This window comes from Salvelinus sp. IW2-2015, linkage group LG25 (genome assembly GCF_002910315.2).
Source record: "Salvelinus sp. IW2-2015 linkage group LG25, ASM291031v2, whole genome shotgun sequence".
NCBI lineage: Eukaryota > Metazoa > Chordata > Actinopteri > Salmoniformes > Salmonidae > Salvelinus > Salvelinus sp. IW2-2015.
The window spans coordinates 13996439-14010836 of NC_036865.1; the positions used below are offsets into that span (position 1 = coordinate 13996439).

A 14398-nucleotide genomic window follows, 5' to 3' on the forward strand; every position below is an offset into this window, starting at 1 on the left:
GGGTACAAATAAGCCGTTTTTATATATTTCGAGGAGCTACACGCGCGCTCCGTGCTTGTAAACAGTTGGACACGAGATTTTTCCCAAACAAAATCCACTTCCAGGTTTTTGAAACCCTTCCAAAAATAGCACGAGAGGGGAGAAACCTGCCTCGATCCAAGACAGGCACCGGTACAGGATATTCCGGGCGATATTCTACATTGCTCCGCGGAAAGCATGCATATACCCATACGCTCCGCGTACCTTAATGTAGCCTATGCACTTTAGTGGCGGAGGCAACGGGGGCACTAAAGCCAGTGCCTGTGAATGTAATGCCATTCTCGCTGCAAACTTCTCCGATTTTTCGCAGTGGCGAAAGCTGGATCAAACTTTTCTCTTTCAGCCTGGGTAGAATATGCTATGCGCGCATATGTATTTCACCCGGGGAGATTCTCCCCTCGATTTCACGGTGAAGTCCACTTGACCGCGGGTCCGTGCAGTCCAGTGTCCAAAGTGCCTGTTTGAATCACGCTCCATGTAACCCAGTTTCCGCTTTTCTGAATGAACACAGTATTGGACTGGGTAGAAAGGAGCGTGGTAAAAGTAGAAATGACAATTTAGATGTACTTACGCGAAAAATCCCGTTTGCTTAAGTGCTGGGGTTTGCCTTGCTTGCGGCGAGACATGGTGGCTGGTGGCAGCGTTCAGCTCGGTTCACATCGGGAGAGCCGGGTTAGAAGGGAGACTCCAGAGAAAATATCTTCATCAATGCCTTTGACATCCAAAATAAATTAGAAATAATACAACGATGGCGCAGGGAAGATGGATTGTGGGATCGCCGTCATGGCTTTTTTTAAAAGAGAGCGAGGGAGAGAGATGAAAAAATGGCAAAAGCCCCCCTGAGCTGCAAGTTCAAGTGCGGACGTGACGTTCCTGCGAACTTGAACGTCAGGAGATGGATGGACACAGACATACAAAACATGGGCAGGGCGAAGCGGCAAAGTGGGAGGAGGGAAGGGAAATAACAAAACCAATGGACACTCATTAGGGGCTGGACATGAAAGATAGACCCGGGGAAGCCAATGGACAGAAAGATCAGGGGCCGGACAAGAGTACTTGGGGGAGGGAGAGAGTGAGGAGGAGAAGAAAGAGATGTCTAATGAAAGCAATGTGCACTGTGTGTGTGTGTGTGTGTGTGTGTGTGTGTGTGTGTGTGTGTGTGTGTGTGTGTGTGGTGTGTGTGTGTGTGTGTGTGTTGTGTGTGTGTGTTGTGTGTGTGTGTGTGTGTGTGTGTGTGTGTGTGTGTGTGTGTGTGTGTGTGGTGAGAGAGCGGGAGCGGAGGGTGTGTGGGGGGTGGACGAAGTAAAACAGAGCAAGGAAAGCCAGTGGACAGGAGCTCGAAGGGGCCAGACGTATGCTGCATGCGGGGAGGGAAAGAGAGAAATAGAGAGAGAAAGAAAGAGAGAAAAACAGAGAGAGAGACATCTAACAAGAGGTTGTTGCATTGGTGGACATTGATCAGGGGACTTGAGTCGGGGCTGGAGCTATGTGGTAGAAAGAGAATGCATTATTGTGTGTGTGTGTGTGTGTTGTGTGTGTGTGTGTGTGTGTGTGTGTGTGTGTGTGTGTGTGTGTGTGTGTGTGTGTGTGTGTGTGTGTGTGTGTGTGTTGTGTGTGTGTGTGTGTGTGTGTGGGGTGTGTGTGTGTGGTGTGTGTGTGTGTGTGTGTAAATGCAGAGTGCAAAGTGCAGAATAGGTACATAAGGAGAAAGGGCGAAGCGCCATTGAAACGAACGAAACGGAGCGCGTAAATATCGAGTTTCATGAACAGGACATACAGGTTCTGGAAAGAGAGCACAGGGGTTGAACCTTAAGCGCGCGCGCAGGTATAGAGAACCACCCCGGGACATGAAACATAAGAGAGGTGTCCAATCCGTGCTATACCGGTCTTTGAATCTTCAGAGTTGGGTTTTGGGTTCAGTGGGCGAAGCGGGTTAGTGGGCACTAGGGTCAAACTTCGAGACTAGACACTTTCTGTAAAATCCAAACTCATTGAAGAACAGACCGTGGGAGTCTTCCCATAAGCACCCATGTAGGCTAATACGTTTCAGATGTGTTTCAGGTTGAACCTGCGGATGGGGGAGGGGGTGTAAATACTCACATAATGGGGTTTGGTAATATAAGACGGGTTAAACACCGCCCGTGCAGACTAAATAACGACACCTAAGAAGACATAACAAATGCGATGACAAGAGTGTCGGGAGGGTGGAGGAGAGGAATGAAGCAGCCTATAGCGAACTATAGCTGAAGTGTGACTAGACAGCGACTGAAGCATAGTGAAGGAGCGAAGCGCCGCAGCGCAGGGCAAGCGTGAGCTGCACACACGGACCGGGGACACGGCTGGGGAAAGGGACAGAGCATTATAGAACGGAGAGAGAGAGAAAGAGAGAGAGAGAGAGAGAGACACGACCTGGAGTGGTGGAGGTGCTACGTTCAACGTCTACGAGAAAAAAATGTATGACCAGTGAGTGAAATATTTTACAGGTTGAGACTAGTTTTTCGTTGCGCGCGGACGAAGCTTGGTGTGCTGTGGTATGGGAGTACTGAAGGCTATGCTTATACAGACTGTTATTACGTCAAAGTTCAGGCGCTGATAAGAGCTTACAGACCTAGCCTAATTCCGCTGTATGAAAGCGATGAACAATCTGATACAAAGCCTAATGCAATGCGATGAACAATCTGATACAAAGCCTAATGCAATGTGATATGTATGGAAGTATGTGGATTATATGGTAATAACAATATAACAGCACACCACAGTTGTTTCTTATACAGTTATACAAACCCAAGGCGACTTGATCGAAATAGCCTAATTATTTGCTTCTGACTGATTAAAACATTAATCAGCATCAGAATGGCGGACGCATTACGCATTTATTTTATTTTCTTTAAAGTTTTTTACGCAAGCAATATGGGCTTACAACCATTCAATACCCAATAAAATAATTATTTGTGAATATGCCAATTGTACACTTTTCCGATTTGTATACTATTTGACCAGTGATCATTCCAGATGTTCCCTGTAGTGCTGAGCGCGCGGAATTGGCTGACTGTTTAAAAACAGAGCAATTGGCTCTGACTTAGAACAATCTCAGTTTTTCTGGTCCACAATTTAAAGAATGTAATATATAACTTTAAATACAGTATCATCGTCTTTTTGGAGTCAATCTTGTCCAATTACGCACAATAGGGAGCATGGAAACTCGTGAGATTGTTTTGAAACGACTGCTATTGAAATTAAATATCACACAAGTAATAGCAATGGAAACGGTTTGAGTTATAAATTACAGTTTTAAAAAGTTGGATACTAAATGCCAGTTTGCCATTTAAACTAACCCATTATTGGACATTTATCCTAAGGAGTTTAAAAATGAAGATTGTTTTTTATTCAACAAATGTATGGCTGATATTTATTTAGCCTGTCAGGCAGTTTCAATTGACTCTATCTCCAACGGTATCGTGACATGATTGCCTGATTCAAAAGGTGGGCTAATCATAATGTACTGTAACGACCCTGGGTTTATAAGACGGGTTAAATTGACCTCAATCAAGTGAATGTGTTGCTTGTGTCGCCCCACACTGTAAGCCTTATAGTTGACTTCAATATGCATGGGATATATAGTCCTACGAATTAATACTGTTGGGACACCCTTTTAATTCACTTGATTGACTCACCTTAAATGTCGCTGTGATTTTATGATCAGGCTTTACGCACAGGTGCAATGGTAAAAAAAAAACTGTTACAAGGAAATTCACTTTAACTACAATTGTGTATAGACTACTACTGTTTTCAATTAATAAATATGGATATAAAATAGGGAATAGAAAATAATCGGTGATCATTCAGTAGTAGCCTGTTACTTTATAGTGACAGGCAGCCACAGCGGCCTCTTGAACTTGATAGGCTTCACTGAAACATTAGCCACACTGAGCAATTACATTGACACTGATTATTTGCATAGTGTGGACCGCCCACCATATAACATCGCAATGATTGGAATTCTCACTTGTAGTGACGTTTCCCACAATAGCATAGAACAATAGCATCATAAAGGTGTAAACAAGTTCAAAAGATGTCCATGCAGATGTATCTTTTAGTTGATAATTTGAATTAATATCGATTCCCCCTAAACTGCCGCTTTATAGGCCTACTAGTCCTTCATGGACAACGCGTTTGTTGACCAGTCTAGGTAGGCTACTGTTGGTATGGCAGCGTGAAAGCTTTTGGGGGGCCCTCGATTTAACATCCCGCAGCCCATTCTAAGGCACAGCGCGCTAACCTCGGCCTCTCCATACACCCTACTCCATCTGTTGGCACAAGTAATGTTTTTCCTTTTTTTCTCCCCCTACTCTTTCTCCCCTCTCTCCCTGCTCACTCAAGGCAGACATTGATCAAAGCCAATAGAGCGCTACGACTCGTGAGCGAGGGAGCCCAAGACGCGAGAATCTCAATGTGCAAATGGTAGCCCGGGCCCGAATTCGTCATAAATCAGTCAGGCGGTGTTAATGCATTGGAGGTATTCATCTAGCACCACACTGCATGGATGCATGGAATGACATGCATCACGTGCACGTGTGTGTGCGTGTGCGCGAGAGAGAGGTTTTAATTGCTGTTTAGGTTTGTGAGCATGCAGACCTTGTTTATTTACAGTAGGACTACCTATTCGTAGACTTGTGTTTCAAGTCAATTCATCAAAAAGAATGGGCTAAATAATGGATGGGCTATTGACCAGTTTTTGTCGACCGGTGTATTGATCAGAAAGATAAATACAGAACAGTCCCGTTTTGTCTTATAACCCAATGCAAACGATTAATATGTTATAACAAAACAGAAAATAAAAATACATTGATATTATCCTCAAAGGAGAGGGAGAGAGGGTGAAATCTGTGATGGTCACGTGCATGCTCCACGCGCGGGAGCCCGGAGGAAATTGAGTGACTCGGCGCTCGGGCACATTTCAATATATGGAAATGACCTGGGGCTCGCGCAATAATTCAGCGCTCAATACGAACCACGAATTCTCTGTGTGCCTCTTTATGCTTCACTATACCAATTTCCCACACTTCTGCTGTACCATTCCATCGTTTCTGTGGTATGAACGATCTGCCTCTAAACGTTGGTGTTATGACATCGCAGGGCACATCAAAAAGCACATTTAGGCTAATGAGTACAAATAAAGCGCGAAAAGTGCGTGTTTATGGTGGGTCTTTACGCACACATGGCTCCGTTGAGCGCGTTTGGGGACGTAGGCCACGCGCCGTCAGATGGAGAGGAGAAGATATTCTGTCTGGGTTACCCCGGGTGACCATTTCGGCCTAAATGCACCTCTGTCAAGCCTAGCTCTACTAGGATCTCCCCCTTTTCTGGCTCTCTCAGCATTGCCCTCTCCCAGTAAAGATAATGGAAGTTTCTTTTTACAAATCAGAGAGAAACCCAAGGAATTAGCTCAAAATCCTTGGTAAATAGAGTCTTGCCTTTTCGGAGGAATTTCAAGCTCTGCTGGTCCAGGCATTATTCCCAGCCTTACACTTCATATTAATGGCTACATTTCACAATGTGGCATTATAACACGGAGTGATGGGCGGGCATGCTGCCCATGCTTCGGCAGGTATTAGATACAATCTGAAGGATTATGCAGCTTTAGGCCAAATTATCACCCTGAGCTTCCCTTCGCTCTCCCTGTGTGTGTGTGTCTGAGCCCACATAGGCCTACGCTAGGACAATAATTTGAGTCAAATTTGTAAGAAACATCCGTGCGTACGATCACACACACATCACACACAGGCGCGAAGCTCATCAAATTAATTACATGACTCGGGCGTTAATGGAAACGGACAGGTTTCCTCTACCGCAAACGCCCGTCTCCCTCGGACGGGCTGCAGATACCACCCAGCAATCTGCATCAATCTCGGGGTAATGCATGACCATGTTTATTGCTGTAGTAGTTAAGTCGTTGTTAATTTTACACTAAACGCTTGTTATGATGATGAATGGGGAGGCCGAGATGGTCCACATGGGACGCCAACCATTTATCTGTTGAGCGGAGGCCTGCCTGCCTCCTATGTCAGTGCATTAATGTTAGTTAGATCTGAAATACATTGACGGACGTTTATCCAAGAGCTTACCCTTAGTACGCTGAYTTGTCCACCTCTCGACACAATTTTGCAATCTCACATTGCAATCTCAGTGTGTTTAAATGTTGAGTGCATAAGGTTTCCTCTATAGTCAAATAAATAACCTATCTTTTGTTATATTTTTCATGAATTACATTTTTCATGGAGTGCTGTATGTTCAAGGGATTATCGTAGGCCTAATATAATCACACATTTATCATAATCAACAAACTTTTAGGTTAATCTAAATAATAAATATTAAGCCAAGGCCTACCCCTAGGCCTACTCATAAAACAGAGAAATTGACAAACATGAAAGTAAGCGATAGCCCACATGTTAATGTATTTCCTGCTTCAAACCTGTTTTGAAACAGACAGACTTGAGTTCTCTATTTTTCAGTTCTGACGCGCTTGGAGGTGGCTATGAACATGGCACTGGCATCATTTCCACAATCATGGACTCAGACGCCCTCTAGTGTCAACAATCAGTAAATCACAGCTGCATGGTCTCAGTCGAGTCCTATCTCTCATTTGTAATTAATGACCAACATATTACAGTATCGTGCACTATACATTCTCATCGTTTACTCGCCGTATGAGACTTGCAGTATGAAGACTTAGAACATTGGTATATCCCAGTAGGCTTAGAGTTATTTTTTGGAAGAAATTTGAGATCTATCGAAATTCCATTGTCGACGCTCAAATCCTCCTCAAAAGCCTACAATATCTACAGGAAAAAAATAAATCTATTGAAATCGAATGTGTAATCATGGGAGTAAGAATATTTCTAAACGGTTAGGCAGGCTAATGTAACAGAAAAAAAGAACAAGGCAACTTCAAATATTGGCTTGTAACAGAAAAACGAACAAGGCAACTTCAAATATTGGCTTGCAAAGAATCAGAGAAACGGTTAATGAAAATATCCATTGGCATACGTATTGGATCACCTGTTTCGACTGCTATTTTAAACATGAGGCCTAGTTATATTAGGCCTAATATAATATTGAAGTAGGCCTATAGCCTACAATGTTTTGCCGAATAAACTACAATTTAATTTGTGCAGTGCGTCAGGTTGAGGTCAATTCCATGTGTATTCCTGAAGAGAAAAAGAAGCAGTGAATTGAAAGTAAATTAATTAATTGATTTGGGGGGAAATCCTCATAATCCACTGTTTTAATTTAGCTAAGCCACGCTTTTTGAAAGATATGAAAACCATCTTTGATAATTATTTGATAAACTGATAAAACTCACATTCTCGGAAACAAAACCTTCCCGATAAGGATGATCTATATGTGTGTTGTAGCTAAAGATATTAGGCCTATGTAGCCTAGTGCTATGCGTAGCGCGACACACAATAGGGCTGATCGTTGAGGTGCAATTTATTAGTCTGCTGTATTACATGATCATGATTTATTCATCTATTTATATTTGTATTTCGATTTATATTTKATTATTATTAGGTTATTATTATTATTATTATTATGCTATTAATCACAGTTTTTTATTGACAATCTGTTGCCAGACGACGTCGGTATAAGAACTGTGGCTTGTCTCTCCCTAGTAAATTAATTCCAACTGTTTATCTTCTTATAGCCTATAGCCTACTTATAGCCTATACGTGGCGTTTATTACCTTCAGACGGATGAATGGGCCATACCTCGGAGAGCTTAGTGATAAATCATGTATTTTTAATGAATATCAATAGAAGAAACCCCAAGACATATCCCGCTATCTAATTTGATTAAACTGTGCTTAGGGCGGTTGGAAGTCTCTGACGGGGGAATTGTGTAGTAATGACTCGGCGGGTGTTACACCAGCCTATTTTAATGATCTAATGGACTGCCTGTGCGTTTAACTCCGCGCCGTTCAAATGATTAGCACCGACGGAAAATAACATTCGTTCTGACATGATAGCCTATTTAATATCCATCCTCAGTCCCCATAGGCACAGCCGCACGCCCTCTGCGCATGATATCTGTTTGGGTAAGTGTGCGGATGCATCTATGTATGTGCAAGTTATCGATAATAAAAATGAACGAAGCACGTAAAAGGTCAGAGCGCACGCACAGCATCATCCGTAATGTAGCACAGTTTAACGAAAATATTATCCAAAGCTAAAGAAAAAGGTAGAGAAAATCTGTTTGAAGAAAAACTTCAACAGCCAATAAAGAGAAACGTAAAGTCAATCAAAAAGTGATATGTCAATGAAGTTACTGCAGGGTGAGTTTCTACTCAGGGAGTGGGTAGTTAGGACCAGGTCTCATAATTGTTGCATTACACCAACAAAAGTTAATTTCATGGACAGGTTCAACATGAACTTACTTAACCATTTCATCTGGAGCACCAAACATCACATTTCGCCCAAACTATTCTGCTCTCTTGGCAACACAACATATTTGCATCGATCTTTAAAAAAACGAAACAATAAAAAAAGGAATTGATAGAAAATAAGAGAACATGGGCCCTTTAAGCTATTTACTGTGAATGATAACGCATTATGATTCGTGTCCTAAATTATTATAGGCCTACTGAATTTCACACATCCTATGGCATCAATTTGACAAGTCCGCTACACTTTTTGACATTCCTCATAATGCATTGATCATTATTCACGGTCTATAACGTTAAATTCTCAAGCGTAGTCGATCTTAAAAAAGTAAGTCGGTAAACAGTCACAATTAGAGAAGACTGGGGTTGTCACATGGAATGTAGGGTTGGTTGTCACTATCAATTACATTATAATACATCCCAAGATCTTTTGTACTTGTACTAAAAAAAGCTCCCTTTATTGCTTCTCTCACACAGATATGTTTTGTGTCACACACCCACACAAACACACATACACAGAAATGTACTCATAATGTCATATGTTATTCTCATGGCATAAAGTGCTGAATTGTGTTAGGAATACCAACCCCAAGATAGGCCTGGTTGTCACAACTGGACAGAATGAGTTTGATGGCTTATAACRCCAGGTTGGACTAAGATATGAGGATAAAAATGGTCCCGATTTCAACCCAAGACCGTAGTCTTTCTCCTAATATTGAAAATAGTCTTCTAAGATATACTGGTACAGAGAAATACACACACAGAGTAAAAAGTGTGACAACCAACCACGGTCTCCCCTACTCCTATAGAGTACCACAGTTCCAATCGTTTTTTCCACCTTTCATTTTTACCATAGGGGATTTTACAAACACTTAAAACAAGGGCTGTGTTTCGTGTAGGCTTACCCTGGCGTGAYGTWTTGATAACCGTGTAAATCTCTCTTGGACAAGGTGACTTGTATCAATATATCCACATGTATTTATCAACCAAAAATGAAATGCTAATTAGCTGTTAATGTRRCTATCATAAAGAACTACAAATGCCATGATGATCTGGACGAGACTGCCAAATCGAGGCAAAAGGTAAGAMWCTCTGGATTAACTATCGAATGTTGGCTAAATGTAGTAATGAATAAATTGGCTAAATGTCTTTAAATGGACAATTCTGTGAACTGTCTTGTACAAGTTTTAAATTGATATACCTGTTAGCAAAGGTGTCAGCTAGAGATGAYGTSCAGGAGCTTGCAGGGATTTGTAGTCTTGCATGATGGCTACTTTGATGCTAATTAGCAYTTTCAAATCTGAGAGTAAATAAAGCGGAATATATTGATAAAAGTCACCTTGTCCAAGAGAGATTTACATGGTTATCAAAACATCACGCCAGGGTAAACCTAYACGAAACMCAGCCCTTRTTTTAAGTGATTCTACAATCCCCTATGGGAAAATTAATGGTGGAAAAATGATTGGAACCATTTCCCTGTTTGACCGCTGGGTTTTATGAGTATTATGACACCTCCACTGTGAAGACCTATTTATGCAAGAAGAAAGTCACCAAAATTGCACTGCTGTATAAGGGGAAAGCTGACTTCTACACTGTAGGCCAAGGCAAAGGATAGTTTGATATGGGAGAGACCTTACCAGCAACCTGGACTCTTGGGTAGAAGTACCATAGTAAATGTAAATACGGGACATAATACACCAATTAGTATTTGGTATTTGGTATTTTATTAGGATCCCCATTAGCTGTTGCTAAAGCTAATACTGTAAGTTTTCTTGAATTTGAATTTGTTCTGGATTTGGGGACTATGAAAAGACCCCTGGTGGCATGTCTGGTGGGATAAGTGTGTGTGTCAGAGCTGTGTGTAAATTGACTATGTAAACAATTTGGGATTTTCAACACATTAAGGTTTCTTATAAAAAGAAGAAGTGATGCAGTCAGTCTCTCCTCAWCTCTTAGCCAAGAGAGACTGGCATGCATAGTATTTATATCAGCYCTCTGATTACAATGAAGAGCAAAWTGTGCCRCTCTGTTTTAGGCCAGCTGCAGCTTAACTAGGTCTTTCCTTKCAGCACTGGACCACACGACTGGACAAYAATCAAGATTATACAACACTAGAGCCTGCAGAACTTGCTTTTTGGAGTGTGGTGTCAAAAAAGCAGAGCATCTCTTTATTRYGGCTAGACCTCTCCCCATCTTTGCAACCATTGAATCTATATGTTTTGACCATGACAGTTTACAATCTAAGGTAACGCCAAGTAATTTGTTGTTCAACAGCCACACCATTCATTACCAGATTCAGCTGAGGTCTAGCAATTAAGGAATGATTTGTACCAAATACAATGCTCTTAGTTTTAGAGATGYTCAAGACCAGTTTATTACTGGCCACCCATTCCAAGACAGACCGCAACTCTTTGTGAAAGGTTTCAGTGACTTCATTAGCTGTGGTTGCTGATGCGTACATGTGTATGGTTGAATCATCAGCATACATGGACACACATGCTTTGTTTAATGCCAGTGGCAGGTCATTGGTAAATATAGAAAAGAGTAGAGGGCCTAGAGCTTCCCTGCGGTACACCACACTTTACATGTTTGACATTAGAGACGCTTCCATTAAAGAAACCCCTTTGAGTTCTATTAGATAGATAGCTCTGAATCCACRATATGGCAGAGGTTGAAAAGCCATAGCACAAGTTTTTTCAACAACACGTTATGGTCAATAACATCAAAGGCTGCACTGAAATCTAACAGTACAGCTCCCACAATCTTCTTATTATCAATTTCTTTCAACCAATCATCAGTCATTTGTGTCAGTACAGTACATGTTGAGTGCCCTTCTCTATAAGCATGCTGAAAGTCTGTTGTTAATTGGTTTACAGAGAAATGGCATTGTATTTGGTCAAACACCATTTTTCCAACAGTTTGCTAAGAGCTGTCAGGAAGCTTATAGGTCTGCTGTTAGAACCAGTAAAGGCCGCTTTACCACTCTTGGGTAGCGGAATTACTTTGGCTTCCCTCCAGGTCTGAGGACAAAGACTTTCCTCTAGGCTCAGATTAAAAATATGACAGATAAGAGTGGCTATAGTCGGCCACCATCCTCAGTAGCTTTCCATCTAAGTTGTCAATGCCAGGAGTTTTGCATTATTGATGGTTAACAATAATTTTCCCACCTCTCCCACACTAACTTAACAAATTCAAACTTCCACTGCTTTTCTTTCATTCTTTAAAAAAAAAAATATATATATATATACGTATATATATATATTTTTTTAAATAAATTTTACCCCCTTTTCTCCCCAATTTTCGTGGTATCCAATCGCTAGTAATTACTATCTTGTCTCATCGCTACAACTCCCGTACGGGCTCGGGAGAGACGAAGGTCGAAAGTCATGCGTCCTCCGAAGCACAACCCAACCAAGCCGCACTGCTTCTTAACACAGCGCGCCTCCAACCCGGAAGCCAGCGCCCAATGGTGTCGGAGGAAACACCCGTGCAACCTGGCCCCCTCGGGTTAGCGCGCACTGCGCCCGGCCCGCCACAGGAGTCGCTGGAGCGCCGATGAGACAAGTAACGTATCACCTACCGGCCAAACCCTCCCTAAACCCGACGACGCTAGGCCAATTGTGCGTCGCCCACGGACTCCGGTCGACGGCCGGCGGCGACAGACCTGGGCACCGACCCGGGATCGGTGGCGCAGCTAGCGCGCGATGCAGTGCTAGACCAACTGCGCACCCGGCGAGGTCATTATTTGTTTTTTTATGCAGGAATATAATTGCTCACTGTTTTGCATGCATTTCCTGCTAAGTTTGCTACGTTGGCCAATGAATAATCATAAAACATAATTGGCACATCATAGGTTTTGTGAGGAATAAGCGCATCTGATTTGATGAAAGATGGAGTTGGAGAGGAGTCTTTGTCACGGCCGTTGAAAGAGAGACGCCAAGGCGCAGCGTGGTGAGCGTACATTTTCTTTTTATTTAAAGACGCCGATAACATAAAACACTACAAACAACACGTGAGCTAAAGCTATGCCATAAACAAAGTCAACTTCCACAAACAGGTGGGAAAGGGCTACCAAGTATGGTTCTCAATCAGAGACACGATAGACAGCTGCCTCTGATTGAGAACCCTACCCGGCCAAAACATAGAAATACAAATAATAGAACATAGAATACCCACCCCAACTCACACCCTGACCAAACCAAAATAGAGACATAAAAAGGATCTCTAAGGTCAGGGCGTGACAGTCTTTCTGCCCATAATTTCATTTAAAGTACTCCAAAAAAAAATCCATCATTCTTTATATCATTGATCTTGGCTTCATAATAAAGTTTTTTCTTCTTTTTGATGAGTTTACTCACATAATTTCTCAATTTGCAGTAAGTAAGCCAGTCAGATGTACAGCCAGACTTAATAGCCACTCCTTTTGCCCCATCTCTTTCAACCATACAGGTTTTCAATTCCTCATCAATCCATGGAGCCTTAACAGTTCTAACAGTCAGTTTCTTATTAACAGGTGCATGTTCATCAATAATTGCAAGAAGCAATTTCATAAATTCATCAAGTGCAGCGTCTGGAGGCTCCTCATTAGTCACATCATACCAACAAATAGTTTTAATATCATCCACATAAGAGTCACATCAAAATCTTTTGTATGATCTCTTATACACTATTTTAGGCCCAGCCGTTGGAACTTTGCCTTTCCTGGATATAGCCACTATATTGTGATCACTGCATCCAATGGGTACGGATACAGCTTTAGAACAAAGTTCGACAGCATTAGTAAAAATGTGATCGGTACATGTGGATCATCTTGTTCCTGTAGTGTTTGTAACCCTGGTAGGTTGATTAATAACCTGAACCCGATTACAGGCACTGGTTACAGTAAAACGCTTCCTCTTGAGCGGACAGCTTGATGAAAACCCCAAGTAAGTAGACCTCTTTGTTTACATCACATACGCTATCAAGCATTTCACACACATTATTTAGATACTTACTGTTAGCACTTGGTGGCCTATAGCAACACCCCAAAAGAAAAGGCTTTAGATGTGCCAAGTGAACCTGCAACCACAACACTTCAATAACACTTGACATTAGATCTTCTCTAAGCATTACAGGGATATGGCTCTGAATAACTCTGAACAACTCCTCCCCCATAAGCATTTCTGTCTCTTCTATACATGTTATATCCTTGTATTGCTACTGATGTATCATCACATTAATTATCTAAGTGAGTCTCATAAATGGCTAATATATGAATGTTATCTGATGTTAGCTAGTTATTAATACGGGCTATTTTCAGCCCTTTCCTGGGACAGCTTATCATAGACATAATATTGAAAAGAACAGACAAAGCAAAATAAAAATATATAAATTCAGCAGTCCATTAATCAATTGGTGTGTGTGTGTGTGTGTGTGCTGCGGGGTTGAGACTACGAACCCATAGGCTTGGCTCTCTCATCCCTTCCAGGTTTCTGGGAGGGTGCACAATGAGTCTGTCGTACCGGATGTACGCAATGTCCCCACGYGCTCTGGCAGCTTTCATGGCTGGAATCAGTTCTTTCCTCTTCTGGCGCACAGCTTCAGGATAGTCCTCGTTGAGGAAGATATACATTCCTCTCAAGTTCTTGGCTCTTTCCAAAACAGCTACCTTGTCTTTGAACCTCAGGAACTTGACCACTATCGGCCTGGTCCTATCAACGGCCTAGGCCTACCACATGGTATGTATTAATTTGTGGATGTACATAATCCATTTCATATGATATGTTATGAACTGCAATTTGTACGATATGTTATGAATTCCAAGTTSTTGTGGCTAACGTTAGCTAGGTGGCTAAYGCTAACATTAGCTAGGTGGCTAACGTTTGCTAGGCTAGGGGTTAAAGTTAGGGTTAAGGTTAGGGTTGCGAGTTAGCAGAGTTT

General features: G+C 42.0%; 1 protein-coding gene across 1 annotated transcript in view; it reads right to left on the reverse strand.

The window, feature by feature from the left end:
- bcl11aa (BCL11 transcription factor A a) overlaps positions 1–1075 on the reverse strand; it is a 61637-nt gene extending 60562 nt beyond the window's left edge. Inside the window, exon 1 of the mRNA XM_023970068.1 lies at positions 611–1075. Within this exon, the coding sequence (XP_023825836.1) occupies positions 611–665 (55 nt within the window). The 5' untranslated portion in view covers positions 666–1075. The remainder of the gene's footprint in view (positions 1–610) is intronic.
- Positions 1076–14398: the final 13323 nt, after the last annotated feature.